This window comes from Ambystoma mexicanum, chromosome 8 (assembly GCF_040938575.1).
Source record: "Ambystoma mexicanum isolate Mex_15411 chromosome 8, UKY_AmexF1_1, whole genome shotgun sequence".
Taxonomy (NCBI): Eukaryota; Metazoa; Chordata; class Amphibia; order Caudata; family Ambystomatidae; genus Ambystoma; species Ambystoma mexicanum.
The window spans coordinates 397,495,020-397,514,833 of NC_090929.1; the positions used below are offsets into that span (position 1 = coordinate 397,495,020).

Genomic DNA, 19,814 nt, shown 5'->3' on the forward strand with positions numbered 1-19,814 from the left:
TTTGTATCATGCAATTTTATCACATTATTAATCACGTGCAAGGATGCAGTATTGAATGAGAGCTTATGCCTCCATATCCTGCTCCTATGTTCTTTTTTCATCTTTTGAATTTGATCATATTTTGTACCTGGTGACATATTTCTATCTTGATTCAGTCGCCTAAGGAATCGCCTAAGTGTTCTTTTGAATGAAGCAATTGCAGCGTCATACGGGGCCAGTCTTCTGTGTTGCTTTACAACCACTCTTGGTTGTGTTTTGCATCCAAAGCACATAGTGATACATTTGATTAAACTGTTCCATCCTAATACTTCAATAACTGATAGCATCTTTGCACATTTCCTTTCAACCCCTAGGTTAAGTTATTTGCAGTTTACGTTGTTCCACAAAATACTATTCCCTTTAGTGTTTACCATGTAAGTACCATTGGTCCTCTACCTAACTTTGGAAGAACCTATTTTTATTTTCGGGGAACATGTTGCATTATCACTGAGATTGCTAAACTCTATTTTAAATGGAATATCCTTTCCCACTAGAGGTTCCGATGCGAAAAAATGTAATCAACGATGCAGACTTTATTCAAGTCCCACCAGGTAGGTGCTGTATCAACAGCTGACATCTTATGTGGTTCAACTTGAGAAAATTCAAATGCCTCCTACCAAGAAATCTATAAAGAGTATTTTTACTGAGACCTTCTCGATACAAAGGATATGACTATTGACATGACGCAATGGAGTCGGGTAACAATTAAATTGTCATTTTTGACTCCCAAAGAACGAGAAAAAAAGCTTAAAACTCTAAATAACAGGAAGATTTTCCGGATTGCCAGCACCTATAAAAACCTTTCTCAATTGAAAGTTGGATTTGGGACAACAAAAAGGTTCCCAGTCTCTCATGTGGAGCTGCATTCGCGCCTTTTGTCAAAATGCCGGTGATTACCTTTCTCCGACAGACTTTCCATATCCAGATACCTCTTTCAGTAGACGCAAAGGAATCTCAAAGGCCAAATGGGATTTCTTAGCTATAGTCTCCTTCTACCAATATGTATGGTTCCTGTTTCTGCCTGGAAGGATTTCTTTTTGATGTTTTAGGCCAGTTGATGTGGATGAGATTCCAACAAAGGGGGTAAAATGTCTCAAGTAAGACGCAATAGTTGTCAGCACAGCATCCAAAGACTTCTGACACAAGCTGTAACAGAATTACTAATGCACATAAATGCTAACCATATAGCAGCAAAGTTAAAGTATACTAACATTTACACGGTAATGTATCACTGGATACTTTAATTACAGTTAACTTGTGTTGCCTTCAGCAAATGCCAGACATGATCTCATTCGATTAACTATTTAAGCAATGTTATTTGGGTAGGGGTCAGTGGCTAGCGAGGATCTTCTGCTCCCAAGAAATGATATTGCCAATGTGTAATATTGCTTCCTGTTTTATTTTAACCATGAACTTGTCCTATGTGTAGAACTGCACTTTTACTGTACCAATTCACTGGCTCACCTATGTACCAGTCTGTTAATTTCTCTTCTGTTGTACCTTTCCCCTCGGATTGGTTGATATTTGTTTTATTGAAGTTGTTTGATTATAGGAAAATTAAAATTGATGTTTAGAAGTAATGTAACCTCTAACTATCTTTTGGTGAAAGCATCCAATATCTCGATATTACATATCCATATTCTTACATTTTTAATGTGTAGTTGTGTAGTCTGGTGAATGAAGGTAAACTGAGTTTCTATTTATAGCTGAAACTTTAGTTTTTAATGTCCGGAAGGCCAGATCGGTGTACTGTAAGACTGATCTGTGTTGAAATGCTGCTTATTGAAGTCCCTGTTTTTGGAAATGTGAAATGCAAATGTGCGTTATTATAACTTAGTGGGTGGGAGTAGTAACTTTGGTAAGTGTTTTTTGCTAAGAGACTCCTAATAAAAAGGTATTTCTTTAATGTTTGCTTTGAGCCAGATGGGGCTACTCCGTTTTATCAAGTCATTTGAATACATCTCAAAATATTCCATTAGACAAATAAAATAAACCATTTAAACAACTTCTTTAAAAAAGAAAAATCCCTAAGTGGCTGGATGCTCCCACAGCAACTTAACCTTGAGTGACTAATACGCTGCTCTTATACATTTCCTTCTGTTTGCAAAACATTCAACTTGAATAACTAGCACATTTTTTGCAAGCATTGTCTATGTTTATAGGACCGTCCCAGGGCTAAGAGTCAGTTTTGGGCTATTCCTAAACTCAAGATTAGGGTTCCGGAAGATCATTTCACACATAGGGTTGAAGGACTTTACATGCCTACCTCTACCAGGTGTAAACCTGGCAGGGCAGTAAGGCTGTACTCCTAGGAGTGAACATAGAGGTGAAAGGTAAAAAGGAAACTTGTAACGCACACTGAGGGAATTTGCAAAAAAATGGTAGAATGTCCTTGTGGGTGGGACCGTACTGATATGCAAATTGATATTTTGCTCTAGGAGAGATCAATGAACTAAAATTACATTGTTGAAATGCTTGGGATTTTACCCTAGTTTAGTAAGGGTAATCCAGACTTCTAACTCTTCAGTGCCACAGCCACACATCACTGTTGACTCCTAACAAGGTAGATCTCTGTCTAGGATTGTGTGGTTATCTTGTTCAGAGGAGAATTGCATAGCATTTCAGTGCTTTATTGTCCTTGTGTGCCGGACCAGACTGATATCCAAATGGATCTTTTTCCAAAAGGAAAACAAAGCGTGCAAAAACAGTTGTCGGGGGCTTGAGGGCTGCGACATGCTCACAAAGCTGAGGGGAGAAAAGTGCACAAGAGACAGGAATATAAGGAATCCTGCAGACAAGAAAGGATAGGCAATAAATAACTACAGACGGGCAACAAAGGCAGTAAACAGAAAGGGGCAGGGAGTACAAGTAAGACAAACACGTTAGGTTCCCAATTGTGGTGTACACAGAATGGGGGAAGAGTTTCCCACATGGTCAGGGGAAACTCTAGCATTCTGAGCTAGTTACTATTACAGGGCCCCACCCTGAATGCTCATGGAAAGGAGCAGCAGGTGTGGGTGTCTGGACCCTAAGGCACGAACAAGGAAACAGTACTCCCAAGACTGAAGCCTGTATGGATTCAGCAGGTGCTGAACAGTGACTGCCTCCTGAAACAGGAACCAGCACACACTGTTAACAATATGGCACAAGGTACAATACTGAAACGCGACAAAGGAAAGGAGCAGAGATTGCCTGATGGGGAAACCCAGCAGCCAAACTCTGAATGTTAGGGAGAATTCTCAGAAATGGGCTAATTCCTCTCTACCTTAGAGACCCCCAGCACCTCTGCTGGATTTTGAGGATTTTGATTTTTTCACCTGGAGAGAGTGAGATCGTTTTTCCCACTCTCTCATGTATTTAAATGCGATTTGAACTCTGTGTTTCTTTTGGTTGTGGAGTCTGGCAAACTCCATAAGCATCATCTTTACATTGTGGCACACATCACCTTCAGTGCAGTGGCATAGGGAAGTCTTTTAGATTTACCCAAGGTTTAAATACCTTCTCTTGGATACACTACTGTTTCCAAGAGCAGTGAAGTGAAATTGACTTTACTTACATTTTGCACTTTCTAGACCCAGCACACACTATCTTACAATAGAGGATTACTTGGTATCCTTTTTCTCTAGTTTCTCATGTGACATTTTTATGTTACCCTTTCTACAATTTAATGGTTTGTGGCAGTGGTTTACTTTTAACTACCGTGGTGTGTTTTTACCGCGGGCTGCGTTCGCAGCTGCAGTAGAGCCCCCTTGGGTGCCATTTTTGTCAAAATGGCCCCAGTCTTCTTTTTTTGCCATTTCTTTGTGGAAAGGTCCTTCTTGAGATTTACTCTGCGCGTCTAACCAGGTTTGGTCCCTTTGTTCATTTTGTCTTTGGTGAGATTCACAAGTGAAGCCCACCTCTGGCTCCAGAGTGTCTGGCAGGGGCAGGAAGTAAGGATGGTCAAGGAATGCACCCAAAGGTGATTGGCTGACTGGCTGTCCGGCAAGGACAGCCACCCTTCTGGGTTATTGACAACTAGGCTGGAATGAATGGGAGAAACCTGCATAAAAGGCGAGTATTTTTGGCTTGGAAGGCAGTCGACCACTGGACGAAGGAATCCGAAGAAGAACTTGCAAGAGACGCCTGCTGAAACTCCTGGACTATTGGTTTGCCCGGTGAAGCCTTGCTGCTGTTTTCTTTTCTTTCTACTATTTGTCCATGATTCATAAAAGAATCTTTACAAAAAATATTCATTGATACTAAATTTCTTTTTTTCCATTCATACATATACATTACAAAATAAACATTAATATCTTTGAACAGCAAAGACAATTAACATCATTAAAAAAAAACAATAAAACAAAAGAGAACAAAGAAGATTAAACAAAGCATGATTACAGAATACAATTGGGTAGTTCATTTTCTATATTTTCCAAAAACCAGACTAGGGCGAAAATGAAAGGCCGATAGTTTCCATTCATCATTCTAGCCCAGAGTGCTTCAAGACAATCTTCAAATTCAGTGTTAACAAATTGGTTCTCTTCAATTTAAAATGTGGACAAGATAGTACAAAATGGTTGTGTTTCCACAGGTTCTTCACAAGTTTGAAACCGACATTTCAGAATAATCTCATTACCTTTGACCTTCTTCCAATAACCAGTCCTTTCCCTTGTTTGGTATTAGTTAAGTTTAAACCTCTTATAAAGGTTTCTGGTTTGATTACATGGAAAGGACTCGATATACTTGTATTGAGGAGTGCGATTTTTGGTTAACCTAGCGTATTCATTATATGCTATATTCCGCTGCTGTGCTGAAGCTCCGAATTCGCCTCGACTAGAGAAGCCCTGCAAGAACGACTTCTCCCCTTGAGTTGGTGGGACCAATCAACTCCAAAGTGAACTTGTCCGGACATCCACTCGGAGCTGGCTGTACTTCCTTGCTTCGCAGGAACCAAAGTGCCAGGGAGTGGAACACCAGATTGGAGTGCATCACTTTTAAGTTGGCCAAGAGCTCCAGGAAGATCCTCCGGACTCACAGGAAGCAGGACTGACCGAGCCTGAGCCACCTCAACAGAGTGTGCTGGACCCCAGATGCAGGGAAAGCCCATCTGAACAGCCAAGAATCGCGGTGGTGCAATTCGCTTAGATGCGAGGAGCTGAAAGAGCGAAGTGTCACTGAATTGAAGGTTTCCCTTTGCTGTCGCTGAACGTCCCATTGCAGTGCAGGAGTCCCCAGAAGCCCTCCCTCTTGTCCCCATGACTGAGGCCTGGGAACAACAGGATCTGCAGAGCTGCACTGGAACAGAAGCCATCTGGAACCATTTCTTCTAATCAAAGGTACTGTACAGTCTAAGAGAACTTGCCTATTGTTGTGTAGCCTTACTTGTTCTCAGTTGAGACTTGTCTTGGTTGCTTCTGTAGAGTTGCTTACAGCTTCTTTACCTCACAAGCCTACCCAGCTTGTGGCCCTACATTGATTCTTCCTTTCTACAAAGACTTCTAAAACATTGTGCAAGACGTTTACTTTCCTACCAGAAGTGCTTCAGCTCACCTAGACTTTTGCCCAATTGACATTGGCTGGCCTTGCTCCCTGAATGACTCTTCTTCCCCCTGACTGTGTTTCTGTCTTTCTTGCAGGAAGGGCGCAACTTAATTTGCATTGGGGGTTTCAAAAGTACTTACCTGCTTCAGAATATTTGTGTGATCTCTCGTTTTATTCTAATAACCCTTTGACACTCCTCTCAGTATTGCTCTAAATGTACCAGTGATATATTAATCTCCACAGTGTCGTAGCTATTTGTCACCTGAGGGTGTAGGAAGTGTCTGTGTGCCATCCCAAATGGGTACTTGCTGATTTAGAGAAACTAAGAGTGTGTTTTTTGGAGTGTATTTGTGTGTTACTGTTATATTGCCCCTTCTGAAGAAGGCTTATTCAAACTGACTGTTAAATAAATTAATAATTGTTTAAACAAGAAACCTTGAGTATAGGTGTTTATTTGGATACTTGTCATTGTGAATCTCTGTGTAACTCCACTACTGCTCACATTGACCCCTATTGAGATAAGCCTGGCTGCTCAACCACACTACCAACCTGTGTAGTACAGACTTATACCAAAGGTTGAGTTCCTATTGCCAGGAGGTCAAGGGTGTTGTAGTGCACCCAAAGGGTACTACTCCAAATCTTGCCTAACATTGAACAAAGGAATTACAGAAGCACAAGTGAGGACAAGAACATTAACAGAAATATCCAGGGAAAGAATAGCAAGTCAAAGTGAGCAAAGATCAGGACAGAGAACTGGAAGGAAAGGAAAAACGAGCATATAAGAATCTGTCTGCACAGGTACAGGAGATTGGAACTGCAGTCTTGAAGCGAAGGACCGGAATTAAGGAACAGCAGACTGTATTAAAGCCCAGGAACAAGAACACTCCGGACTGAAACTCTGGACTAGGATAACGAGGACTGAACTGCAGTCTGATTGCACTGGAATAACAAGGGCAGGACTGCAGACAGATAACTCAGGACTAGAATCTATGAAGTGAAAGCCAGGTAACATAGGCTATGGGCACAGCGCAAGGGACTTCAGACAGCGAACAGAGGACTGCAAGCAGGGCTGCAGAGCAGGAAGCACAGAGGTGCAGGGCAGAAGGCAAAGGAGTGCTGGCATAATAGCAGGCTGCAAGGAAGGGTGCACATGGCACTGGAACAGGAGACGCAGCGGAAATACAAGGATCAAAGCACAAAGGGTTGAAAGCCAACCCTATGCTGCTGCAGGCAGCTGCTTAAATACTGACGTGCCTTGTGCTGAATAAGGCTGATTAGCAGCACCTGGAGCACCACACTTGAAGTTAATCTGCTTCCTCCCTCTCTGGTCCTGGGACAGAGAAAGCAGCACTGATCTCTAACGCTTCTGGGGGACTGTAGTACTAAGACTGCTGCATAGGAATAGCCAGGGAATGAGGACTGCCACAAGGTGCATTATGGGATATGTAGTTTGTGAAATTAAATAATGAAGTACCAAAGTCTTGCAAATGGAAAGTAAAGACAAAAAATATGAATAGGGATTGCCCGAGGAGGATTATGGTGATGAATGGGTCTCAAATATTTCATAATGGTTACCAAGTGGTGCTGCATTGGAAGTTGTGACAACATGATTGGAGGCCATCCTGCATGGGCACCATCTCATAGTAGAGCAGGTTATTTGCATGTTTTGTACACAGTAGGCAGAATTTCAATGAACTCTTTATACATAGGCTTGGTGCTGGAAAAATATGCTCTGTATTCTAGGAAGCTACATGTTGGGAAATATTGTTTGTAGGGTTGTAATTTCTGCTTCTGCAGGAATTACCAAATGTTTAGGAATCAGTTATTTACTCCAGTTGTAGTCACTTTAATTGGATTTTGAGATATGAGAAAAATAGTGCTGCAGTTATAGGTAGGCATCCCCTCCAACCAAGATGCATGGCATGCTATTTCAGACCCCAGCCAAGGAGGACAATTACATAACCTGGGATAGAGTGCTAGCAGGCCGAGAGCTAAATCTGATGCTCGGGTGCAGTGTGTCTACTTTGGTAGCCAAGATTGCAGTCTCGGTGGGCAACATGATGAATGTGGGGGCCCAACTAAGGAAAGTTCCATTCTTGGGCAGCTCTATGTTGCAGAGCCTATCTACTGCCAATCCTTTGCTGAAGGTTTAGGGTCCTTGACACTAGGTAAACTGCACAGTTGCCAGTAAGTGTTATTTCATGGAATGTGATGAGGCACCGGTTCTGAGGGCACATGTCTGTATCACTCCCTTCTCAGGAGCCCCACAGACCAGACAGCAACCTTTAGGATAAAGGGTGTCAAGTTAAGAAGGGGACACAAGCCATCTGTATGCAGACACTATTATACTGGACAAGAGACTGGGTCAATGTAAGAGCACAAGTTGAAAGCTTTCTTAAAACACAAACAATGGGCATGATTGCATTCACCTGAAGTTCTACCAAGGGAGAGACCAGAGGCACATGTATCAAGCATTGTGCTCTCTCCCAGCATTGCGTGAGAGAACATTTTTGGAATACCTTGGTAAAGGTAACAGCAGACACTTTTCCAGGCTTACAGAAGGGTTTACACATTCCATCACACATGCTTGACGTGCCAGGGAGCACAGAGAGAAACAGGCAGACACTGGGCCGTTGATACAAACACATATGCAGCAGAGACCATTCTGGAATCCAAGATGGTGGCTTGCCGCTATATAGCTGTAGGTCAAACCTCTGAAAGACCACTTGACTGGGATAACATGACCAATCCAGGAACCAGCACCAGTTCCATTACATAGGTGCAATCTAGTCCCTTGAAGCCCAGCCCAAAGGAGGAGCAGACTTCATATTAAAAGGTGCCAGCAGTCATTGTTAACTGGAAGAAATACCAACAAAAAGTACCAGAGAGACACTTAAGCCGGGAGGCTTAGTCGCAATGGATGGTCAGTCCTGGGCAGTTCTTGGATGAAAGAAGATGGGAGGCTGAAGTCAGGAGGCCTGGAAGCAAACCTGCAGACCACAGGAGAGCTAGTCAGAAAGGGGCAGCAAATACTGTGAAACCTAGACCAGAGAGGGTTCCCTGCAGAGTGCGACAGCAAAGCATTGAAATTAGAAAGCTCTGGTGAAAGGTGACATTGCAGAAGTGTGGGAGAGCCCAAAGGGATTGATTTGTGTAGAGAGAAAGTCCTTAGAAGGGATGGCTGCCAAGTTGGTGGGGGTAAAAAGTGATACCATCTGTGAAAATTAATGTTGAAACAGCGAGTCACCCAGCTGGTGGATGTGTGAGGGTTTGTATGGCCTTGTGTTTATCTGTGTCTGCAACATGTGTGCAAGTGAGAGAGCCTGTGTGTGCATTCTCCCACTTTTGAGTATTGTTGTGTGTCTGGCTGTATGTAGGGGGGTGTAAGGGTGCTGAAGGAGGAGACTGACACACAGGTGGCATAGTGATTGCTATAGACTTTTATTGGTCGAGACAATAAAGAGAAAATCTAACTCTCTATCTCTAACACTGGTTTCCCTGCCTCAACTAAAGTTCTAATGGGTCTGTCAGGCTGTCTTTGTAAAAGTGTCCATTGTCATGTGACAAAAATAATTCTGTCCCTTACACTAACTGAACTAGAAGGATGTGGTAATGTTCTTGGTCCAGGAGAATGAATCCCTTCTCCTGGCATTCTCGGGCTTTGCTGTCACAGTTCACAACACCAGGTGGCCTTCCTCATGCTTTATTTTATAGTTCACAGCACAAGAGGGAATGTTCCCTTCCCCTGGCTTTTCTCAGACTTTCAGAGTACCAGGGCGAATGTTTCCCTTCCCCTGGACCTTTCGCTGGAAGCAAAGAGACAGTTGTGATGAGGGTCCCACACCCTGGTTTCTCTTCTTTCCCTGGGAGTACTAGGTGCACTCTCGTGCCAAGTACTGCTATCTGAAAGGGGGTTCGCAATCTTCTGTTGTGGGTGCGAGGTCCCAGACCTGTACTTCTCTGTGGCTGGGTTTTGGCATACCTGGTTCACTCTATGCCATGAAGAAAACAACTTCCAATGTGCTCCCTGTTACTGTTCGCTTCGGGAGTGGTCTGCGGACAACCACTGTGCCGAAGAAGTTCTTCACTGGATCTCTATAGGGCTGCAGGTCTTTGTTTGCGCTGTTCCTCTCTGCTCTGTATGATTCTGCACGGTTCTGCGGCAGGGTGTGGCTGGCGGTCACAGCGTTCTGTAAACATTTAGTCCACCTGCTTTGTGTCATGTCACCACCCTCTGGCTTCCAGCCCTGCCTTGGATTTGTCAACGCCACCAGGTGAAGGATTCCCCTCTCCGACCTCTGGACTCTGGGAGCGGGCTGCTCTTGGCTTTCTTGTCGTTCTCTCCCTGAACTTCCTGGGCCTGACTGCGTCTCGTTGCTGGTTGGCTGCTTCCATTCTAAAGTCCTTGGTCTATTTTTATAGTGGTTGGGTGGCAATGGTTGGCATTAGGATTCAAGTCCTTCTTCAATGTCTTTGGGCCTCAATCTTCATTCCTCTGCACCTCCTCCTCGTCTCAGTATTCGGGTAAACCATGCTCTTCCTCGTTTCAGTTTAGGTCTAGTCTATGACCCTACACAGGTACATGGGTTGGTGTTGGGGAGAATTATCTCTTTAGGCTGAATTTCCTAACCTAGTGAGTCCCCCAGCAGCTTTGCTGGATTTCTGGAGTTTGTTTTTTTCTCCTGCCAAGAGTAAGACTCTTTTTCTCCCACTCTTGGACATGATTTATAGTGTTCCTTTGACTGTTAATGTGTTTTTATGGGGTCCTTTACTCCGTAGTGTCATGTGTTTTTACTATGTGTGTTACACAGCACCCTCTGTGCAGTGACACAGGGGTGCCATAGTGACACCCCACCATAGACTCCATACCCTGGGACTGACTGTCTCCCAGGGCATGTAAAGTCACCATTGGCTTTACTAGTCCCGAATTATTAACAGAAACCGGTACAAACCATCATATTGTGGACGTACTGGTCGGGGCAATTTGATTGCCCCTGGGTCTGTTAGTCAAGGGGGCACATCTCCGTCCCCCCTGATCGAGTTTTGGCTGGTGGCAGTGGATACTACTTTTTATATTCGACCGCGAAATATATCCCTATGGGATTTTCCCATTGTTCGAGGCTACCAACTTTAATTATTTAATTCTCATAGCCTCGAACATACCGCCGGTTTATTTAATTAATATTAATTCGCCGGTTGGTATTTTTTGGCAGGACTCGATTCTAAAATGGCGTTTGTGTTCTCTTCTGTGACTCCAACCCAAGTCGAGCCCTTTGTTCCACTTTTTGGCGGGCTTCTCCACAGAAACCTTCAAAAGTGGTGCCACTATGTCTGGGTACCACAGAGGGTGTGGGAGGGGGTTTAGGCACCCTGGACTGAGTTACCTTGGTAACTCAAGTCGCACTCTTGTGTGATTGGCCCAAGTGGTGAGCCGGCCGGCTCACCACTTAGCATGTTTGATTGACAGCTAGGCTGAGTGAATGGGGGTGTGCTGCATAAAAGCAGGCTTTGGGGACTGGAACTTCAGAAGTTGCCACAGGACCTGAGAATCCGACGAGGGAGAAGCTGAGCCAACCTACCACGACGACACCACCGGTGGAGCCCTGCGGAACCGACTCGCCACTTCCCGACGACAGAGAAGATCTCCCGACTGGAGAGGCTTCTTCCCCTGACTGGTGGGCACAACCAGTTTACCTTCTTCTTTTCGCATCCCAGGCCGTCTTGTGGTCGAATTGCCCGTGCCAAGCACCCCGGCAACCGGAAAGCCACTTACCACTGGACCGCGAATAACAGGACCGCTCCTTTTACCTGAGAACTCCGCGGCTGGTTTCTTCCCTGGCAGTGCAACGGACTCCTGTCTTCCTCCCCGACGAGATCCTCTCTTCCCCCGGGCGAAGCACTGACTTGCATCTGCTGCCAGGAACAACTGCCCCCACTGGAGTCTTCTCACCACTTTAAGGTACCGTGTCCGCCAGGCCTCCCTTTCTAAAGATTGCTACAAGGTAATAATAAACCCTTAACCTTCTGGACTGGGTTGGCCGCCTTGACCTTCTAATGGGTTCCTTTCTTTTGGTCCAACTCTTTTTTGAACATTTGCAAGACTCTTGTGCACTTCAACCGTGTGACCTTGGACACATTTCGTTCTGATCCTCTTAAAGTGGGTCCAGCCTTCTGAACTCTCACTTCACGGTTTCATTTGCCTTCCTCTCTTGCTGTGTTCTTGTGAAAGTGTTGGGATCTGTTTCAATTTATACTCTGCTTTTCTCTCCCTTTTAAAACAAATTATTAGCGTGCCATCTGCGTTAAGCGCTCACCGCTGTCTGAAAATAAGTGGGGCTTTACTTATCTAAAATTCCTCTAAGGGAGTGTATATCTTTTAGTGACCGTGTTTTTGAATTGCTTAATATTAGTGCCTGTGTGTTTTTCTAGATGTGGTTTTAAATAAATAATTATATCTCTTTTACACCAAGCTCTGGTCAGTGTTTACTTGTTCTACTGTGCTCTTCTGACCTATTGTGAATACTCTGTATACTGCCTAACTCTTCTTGAGGGAAGTCTGACTGCTCAGCCACAGCTACCAAGTGAATCTGTGTGGTACAGACTGCTACCAAGTGGGTTTACTGCCAAACACCTGTAGTCTTAAATCTTTTGCAGTGGTCCAAGAGGGAACTGCACAGGTTTCTGCCTAACAGTTAGTTAGGTGTTTGTTTGGGTCCTATAGAGTATCGAGGTGTGCAGGGTGTTGGGTGAGGGTTGTTATGTCGCTTCTCCCTTAGATGATCGTCCTTGTCCCCTTAAGGGGGAGTCTCTCCCCACGGGATCCTCTGAGTAGCACCCCCATGTGGACTATCTGGTGCAGCCTCACCGCCCTGTCCCCCTCCTTGGGAGAAGTGACAACATCTAAGGATTTGTCACCCGAGTGTTGGTGTCTCTTGCCTCTTTGTGTCTGTATTTGCATGTATTCCTGTCTGTGCGTGCCTACCGAAAGAGGCAAAGTGTAGAACTGTATCTCTGTACGGAATAGTGCATGGCCCATTACTTGCTCTGTTCTGAGTAAAGGAGCAAACATGCCGACGTGTGACTGGGTTACCCAAACATTTGATGGGAAACCATGACATTTTATTGGAGTACCTTGGCATTGGAGCATGTGCTGGACATACAAGGCTGTATGTGGCAAATGACTTGCACCAATGGCTGTACCCACCACACACACTTGGACCTGGGCATGTGCTGGCTGCAGATGGGCTTAATTGTTTGAAACTTTCATATGATGACAGTCAGCCCTGCAGACAATTGGTTGGCCAGCTATGTTTACTCCCCAAAAACATGCGAATTCTCGCAACAATCAAAACGAATAGGGATTCAAAAATACTCCTTACAAAAAAAACAGAAACAATGACACATAGGATCCTGCATCTCTTGCATGTTTCCACCGAAACAGTTCTATGGATATGTTTGGATCTGTGGTTTCAGTAGAGCAGTGCCAAATGAAGGAGTTGAACTTTCATGGCTGCCTGGTCAAAAAAAGGGTAAAGTAAAAATGCATTTATTAATTTCGAAAAATTGGCAGGTGCAAAGAAGTATGCACTCCAAAAAGATAGCATTTTAAAGCTAAAATATATCTTTCCTTGCTTAAAACATACCCATTAGTAATGGGAACTATGTTTTAATGCTTAATCTTTTACACCTAACTACAACAATTGATGAGTAAAATGTCCCAAAAATATTACCTGGGCACGTGATACTTGCTCATAGCAAATGATTGCAGCACTTGTAAGGCTGTCCATGGGCGTACAACAGCTGTAACTGGCCACACGAAGATTCAAGTGCCATTACATAATCCAGGCCTATTTGCATTTTAAATTACTGGATTCTTTGCACGATTGTGTTTATTTTGGACATCGCTTATTAGGTGAGACATGAGAAGTGCAGTCATAATTTTTTTTTTTAAGCAGTCTAGGCACAGTGGTCTTCATAAGGAATAAACTGTTAGTGGAAGCACTTTAATTTGTTGTAAGAAAGTTTCCAATTAACATTTACTTGGTATTGTCTATTTCTTTGGTGCTTCTTTTTCTCATTTCCACATTTTGTATTCTTGTAGAACGATGACTTTAGTCAAGAAATAGATGACCTAAATGCTTTGTTGGCCAGAGCCAGAGATGCTACACACAAAGTCCAGATCCAAAAATTTAAGGTAAAACTAAAAAGAACCTTTTATCCAAAGAACTCTGTTCTAACTGTGTTGCACTTTGAGAAATGACTCTTTTTTCCTAGTAAGTTTCTTTTTGCTTATATGCTATGGCTCTTTCATGTTCAACCTGTGAGCATATTGCCACCTATTAGTTTTGACAGGAACTGCTTAATAGAATATATCTATATCTATAGAGATATAGAGAGAGATAGAGATATAAATATAGATAGAGAGATAAATATAGATAGAGAGATAGAGAGAGATATAGACATAGATATAAATATAGATAGATATATATATATATATATAGAGAGAGATAGAGATATATAGAGAGATCTATATCTTTAGGTTTTTATTATCATTTTAACATTCGAGAACAAGGACAACTTTTACATGTTAATTGAACGCTTTGGCCGTCCTCCTAAACTAAACATTGCCGCTCCCTCCTCTGGTTAAACAAACAGCTGTGGTTTCTTGTGCAATGTCCATCAGGCAGAACAGTGTTTCTTCGGTGTGAGTCTGGACCCCCCCCCCCTCCAGGGACCTTATTCTCACTGTTTGGATACATTTTTAGTATATTGCCCTTTTTGGCCATGGCCTGTTATAGTTTTGGGTTCGTCTGGGGCGCCAAACCCCACAACATTCTATGGCCCTACCCCTTGCTATTCAGGCAGGCCCTCCTTCCTTTCTGCCTCTGTTTTTGCACCATTGTGTCCCCCCTCCACGATGGACCACACCGCTCCTCCCCTAATGCACCTCCCATCCCCATTTCTGTCTGACCCCTTCCCATGCTGCCCGACTCATTGTTTACCAGGGCCGTTAGCTTGTCCCTCAAGAACATATTTTTAAATGTATTCATCCAGTCATTTCTGTTTGGGATTGTTGGAATTTTCCACTTTTGGGCCAGGGCCACCCTCCCCTCCCGCAGCATTGTCTCCCACATTCGGGGGTACCTATACATATCCGAGTCCCTTGGCGGTATTCCCAATAGCATTGTCGGCAGGTCATGCGGTAGTGACTCCCCCACGACCACCTCTATCCACCCCCTTAGGCTCTTCCAATATGCCTGTACCCGTGGACAGTGCCACCACATGTGTCCCCTCGAGCCAATCTGGTCGCGTCCCCGTGGGCACCGTGGGGAAGCTCCAGGGAACATCTTAGATACCTTAAATGGGGCTCTGTGCCATCCCTGCAGTACCTTAAAATTATGTTCCATGTCAGTGGTAAAGAGGTTCCCATGGAATGCTATTTTATACACCTTACCCCACACCTCCTCCTTGAGTTCCTCCCCCACCAGCTTATTCCAGTATCGTTGAAACCCTTGCCTGTCTTTCTTGTCGCTGATATTCATAACATCTCTGAGGTTTCTAAAAAGTCAAACTTCCTACTGCACCTCTTCAGAGATACTCTGCCTTTCCTCTCCTTCCTCCAGAAGCTCATGGTCTCCCAAGCTCTGGTTCTCTCTTGGTTGGACTATTGTAACAGCCTCTTTCTAAATCTACCTGCCTCTACTCTCTGCCCTCTGCAACTAATTCAGAACAGGACTGCAAGACTTGTCCTTGGCCTCAAGCCCTGGGATCGTATCTCTCCAGCTCTGAAATCTCTCCATTGGCTCCCAGTGGATGCAAGGATTACATTTAAATCCTTCTGCATTGTCTGCAAGGCTTTCTGGGGCCTGGGTCCAAAATATCTTCAGCTATCCCTCTGCAAATACCTACCGTCTCAAGCTCTTCGCTCCTCTACCTCCAACGCCCTCAGGGTCAGTCATTTTTCAAAGAAACAAGCTGGGGGTCGATCTGTCTTCGGCTGGGGCCAGATCTCTGGAACAGCCTCCCTGCCACTCTAAAACTTGAGGAGAACCATCTCCGGTTCCGGAAGCACCTCAAGACCTTCCTCTTTTCTTCTGCCTTCGCTCCCCCTCTACCCTGCTGATCTGTTCTCTCTTGGCACTGTGCATCTGGCCACCCTCTGTCCTCTGGGCAGAGGTACCTGCTCACCCTGCCACCCTCCCACACTGCCTCCGGACCACCCCTTGCACTGGGGTCTGTATCTGTACCCATACAGCCCCCCCACTTTTTCTTCCTGCAATTATCAGACCTACCCTGTCTGCTGCCTTAAACCTAGCACTTGCAAATTGCTGGCTGCACTGCCACCGTTTGTTGCCTTTATTATTTATTTATTTATTATTTATCTGTTTCTCCTTTGCTTAGCACTTTCCACTTCTCCCCCCTTCCATGCACTTTTTCCCTCCCCCCTCTCCCATGCACTTGCGCGTTCTCAATATCACTGGACCTAGTAAGATCGTTGTTTTGTTCTCCCCTGTTCCCCTCCCTTGCCTTGTCGGGCTCTGAAACACTTGTGTACGAGCGTGATAGAAATAAAATAATATCAACTTTATACAATTTAGACACTATCCCTTTCTGGGAGCTGGCTAGGTCCAGTACCTTCTCATAAGGGGTTAATGCCCTCTTGAATTTCGTTCCCCATTTCTGGTCGTTCAGGAGCCCTTTCAGCCAGTGATATTCGAATACTGTGACCCCACCAGTACCCAGGACTTCTACCACTGCCTCGTATGTTTGGAATTCTCCTTCCTGGAATAGCTGTCACACCCTTTCCAAACCTCTCTCGGACCATTCATGTGCTTTGCGCAAACCCCTGTCTCCCAATCTTACCACAGGACCCCAGAGTGAAACCATTGGGGAGGGCCATGTTGATAATTCCGCTGATTGTATGTCCCCCCTCCACAGGGCCCACAGCACTCCAGTGTGGGGTGTTCGAGTAGTCTATTCGGTATATCTTTACGGGGTGCCCACAAGAGATCCCTTACCTTCAACGGGTGTGCGTCCATGTCCTCCAGAAAGGTCCAGTACGTACCCATTTCATCCCTCATGTGTTCCAGTAGCACCCTGAGCTGGGCTGCTTTGTAATATACTCAGAGGTCTGGGAGGCCGAAGTCCCCCCTGCCCTCCCCCCCTTCCCTGGGAAGGGTGAGAGTAGATTGCTTGGTCCTTGGTATCTTGCCCTGCCAAATAAATGTATCCACTGCTGTCTTTCTTTAAAGGTGGACTCTGGGACGTTTGTAGCAAAGGCTGTAAATAGGTATAGTAGTCTCGGCAAGGCATTCATTTTTACTGCCGTCATATGGCCATACCAAGATAGGATCATGTTGCCCCATCGGCCGAGGTTAGTTTTAATGGTGGACAGCAAAGGATCATAGTTACCTGATGCCAACGCCGTTAAGTTTCTAGTCCCTTGTACCCTTAGATATTGGATTGCCACCTTTTCGACCCCGACCCCTAAAACTATTCACTGGGTCTAGGACCGGATCCGTTGGTTGTAGCGGCATCAGCATAAACTTGGATTTATTAACTTTTAGGCCTGAAAAGGCTCCAAGGGTGTCGATTACCGAGAGGAGGACTCGCGCATCGCAGGCAGGTCCACAAGGTATCCCAGGATGTCATTCGCAAACAATGAAAGCTTAAAGTCAACCTAACCCCATTGAATCCCCTGTACCCTTGGGTGGTTCCTCACAGCTATCGCCAGAGGTTCCATCGTGAGAGCGTAAATTAGGGGGATAAAGAGTAACCCTGTCTCGTACACCTTGTGAGGCTGAAGGGCGCTGTGAGTTCCCCATTCACTGCACTTTCACCATAGGGGCCCTATACATTGCTCCCAGCCACTTTCTCATGTGCTCCCCAAATCCCATTTTCTGTAGGAGAACCGCCATATACCTCCACTCCACTCTATCAAAGGCTTTCTCCGAGTCGAGGGAAAGCAGGCTAGCATTGAGATCCGACTCCTGTGCATAGTGAATCAGATTGATGGCCTTCCGGATACTATCCGACCCCTGGCGTCCCTTATGAACTCTACCTGGTCTCCGTGGACTAAGGTGGCATAATCCCCTCCATCCTTTTACTGAGCACCTTCGCCAAGATTTTAACATCCGTATTTAAAAGGGATATTGGATGGTAGGATGAGCATTCTGTGGGGTCTTTACCCTCCTTTGGCAGTACCACTATATTGGCGCCCATCATTGTTTCGGGCAGATTGTCCCCTTCGAGCACTGCATTAAAGACCCTGGCTAGGTGTAGCGCGAAGGTGGAGCGGTATAGCCTGTAGAACCTCACCGAAAACCTGTTCTCACGGCATCGTACCCCCCTCCATACCCTTTATTACCTGAACTATTTCCTCCTCCGATATCGGCGCCTCTAGTCCTTTGGCCTTATTACCTGTTAGGCCCGGAATGGGTAACCTAGTTAGAAAGTCCTCTCTAAGGGCATTGTTTCCGTTTAATTCTGATTTGTAGAGCCGTTAGTAATACTGTTTAAAGGCCCCTCCTATACCCGGAGTGTCATGTCTCACTATCCCTTCTTCGGTTTTCATGGCTTTAACCATTTTACTCTTCTCGGCCTCCCTCAGTTTCCACGCCAGTATTCTATCAGCCCCCTCCCCCTTTTCATAGTATTTTTGTTTGAGAAATAGTAGGCTTTTTTCGGTCTTGCTCAACAGGTCCTTAAATTGGGTCTTATACTGGTTTAATGCCACTGTTTGTTTGAGGGTGACAGAACCGCCGGGCACTCACCCCGGTTGTAACTCTGCTATTCTTTCTTGTAGGATCTTTTCTTGGTTTCTTTTTTTCTTTGCGTCGCTACTTTTATTTGGACCCCACGAATGGTTGCCTTAAATGCGTCCCATAGAACCTGTGGGCTAACCTCCCTGTTATTGTTCATTTCAAAGTATTCTATTATGTTTTCGAAAACCATTTGGGCTGTTGCCTTGTCCTTCAAAAGGGCATCATTACATTTCCATCTCTCCCTGTCACTGGCGACCCCACCCTCAATGTAACCCGTACTAGGTTATGATCAGACAAGCGGACCAGGTCTACCCTTAGGTATTGTGTGTGCGTGAATAGGGCACTATCCACCAGGATGTAGTCGACCCTTGAAAAAGTTTTGTGTATTTTAGAACAATATGTGTAAGGGGGGATCCCCCGTGGCTGTGTCAGGGAGCGTGTTCACTAGGCCCAGGTCTTTGTTAATTCTGCAAAAATTCCAAGAGGTGGAGTCATCTGGCTCTATAGGAGTCTGTTATGTCATTCTTTTCCTGTCCCTCATCGGGTTTATCACCATGTTGAAATCCCCAGCAACTATTAGGGTACCCTCCACAAATGATCTGTGTCATGATGCCTACCCCCACCACTGCAAAAGATTTAAGACTACAGGTGTTTGGCAGTAAACCCACTTGGTAGCAGTCTGTACCACACAGATTCACTTGGTAGCTGTGGCTGAGCAGTCATACTTCCCTCAAGAAGAGTTAGGCAGTATACAGAGTATTCACAATAGGTCAAGAGAACATAATGGAACAAGTAAACACTGACCAGGGCTTGGTGTAAAAGAGATATAATTATTTATTTGAAACCACATGTAGAAAAACACACAGGCACTAATATCAAGCAGTTCAAAAACACGGTCACTAAAAGATATACACTCCCTTCAACGATTAGTTAGACAAGTCTTAAGTAAAGCAACACTTATTTTCAGACAGCGGTGAGCGCTTAACGAAGATGGCACTCTAATCAATCGGTTTAAAAGGGAGAGAAAGGCAGAGCAAAGATAGAAACAGATCCCAACACTTTCGGAAGAACACAGTAGGAGAAGAAGGCAGGTTAAAACCATAAAGTCAAAGTTAACAAGGCCGGACCAACTTTTAGAGGCTCCGGTCGAAATGTGTCCAAGGTCACACGGTTCAAAGTGCCAAAAAGTCTCGCAATCAGTTCAGAAAGAGTTGGACCAAAAGAAAGGGACCAGTTAGATGGTCAAGGCGGCCAGCCCAGTCCAGAAGGTTAAGGGATTATTATTACCTTGTAGCAATCTTTAGAAAGGGAGGCCTGGCGGACACGGTACCTTAAAGTGGTGAGAACACTCCAGAGGGGGCAGTTGTTCCTGGCAGCGGATGCAAGTCGGTGCTTTGTCTGGGGGAAGAGAGGATCTTGTCGTGGAGGAAGACAGGAGTCCGTTGCACTGCCAGGGAAGAAACCAGCCGCGGAGTTTCTCGGGTACAA

The 19,814-nt window shown here is 44.9% G+C and overlaps 1 protein-coding gene across 5 annotated transcripts in view; it reads left to right on the forward strand.

Annotated features, from left to right (window-relative positions):
• Nucleotides 1-19,814, forward strand: part of CDK5RAP2 (CDK5 regulatory subunit associated protein 2) — a 2,172,192-nt gene that overhangs the window by 338,865 nt on the left and 1,813,513 nt on the right. For 4 of the 5 annotated variants that reach the window (XM_069609888.1, XM_069609889.1, XM_069609892.1 and 1 more), the window contains exon 10: nt 13,664-13,756. The exons of the other annotated variant lie outside the window; for it this stretch is intronic. In XM_069609888.1, coding sequence (XP_069465989.1) covers nt 13,664-13,756 — 93 coding nt within the window. The remainder of the gene's footprint in view (nt 1-13,663; nt 13,757-19,814) is intronic. 5 annotated transcript variants of the gene reach the window in all.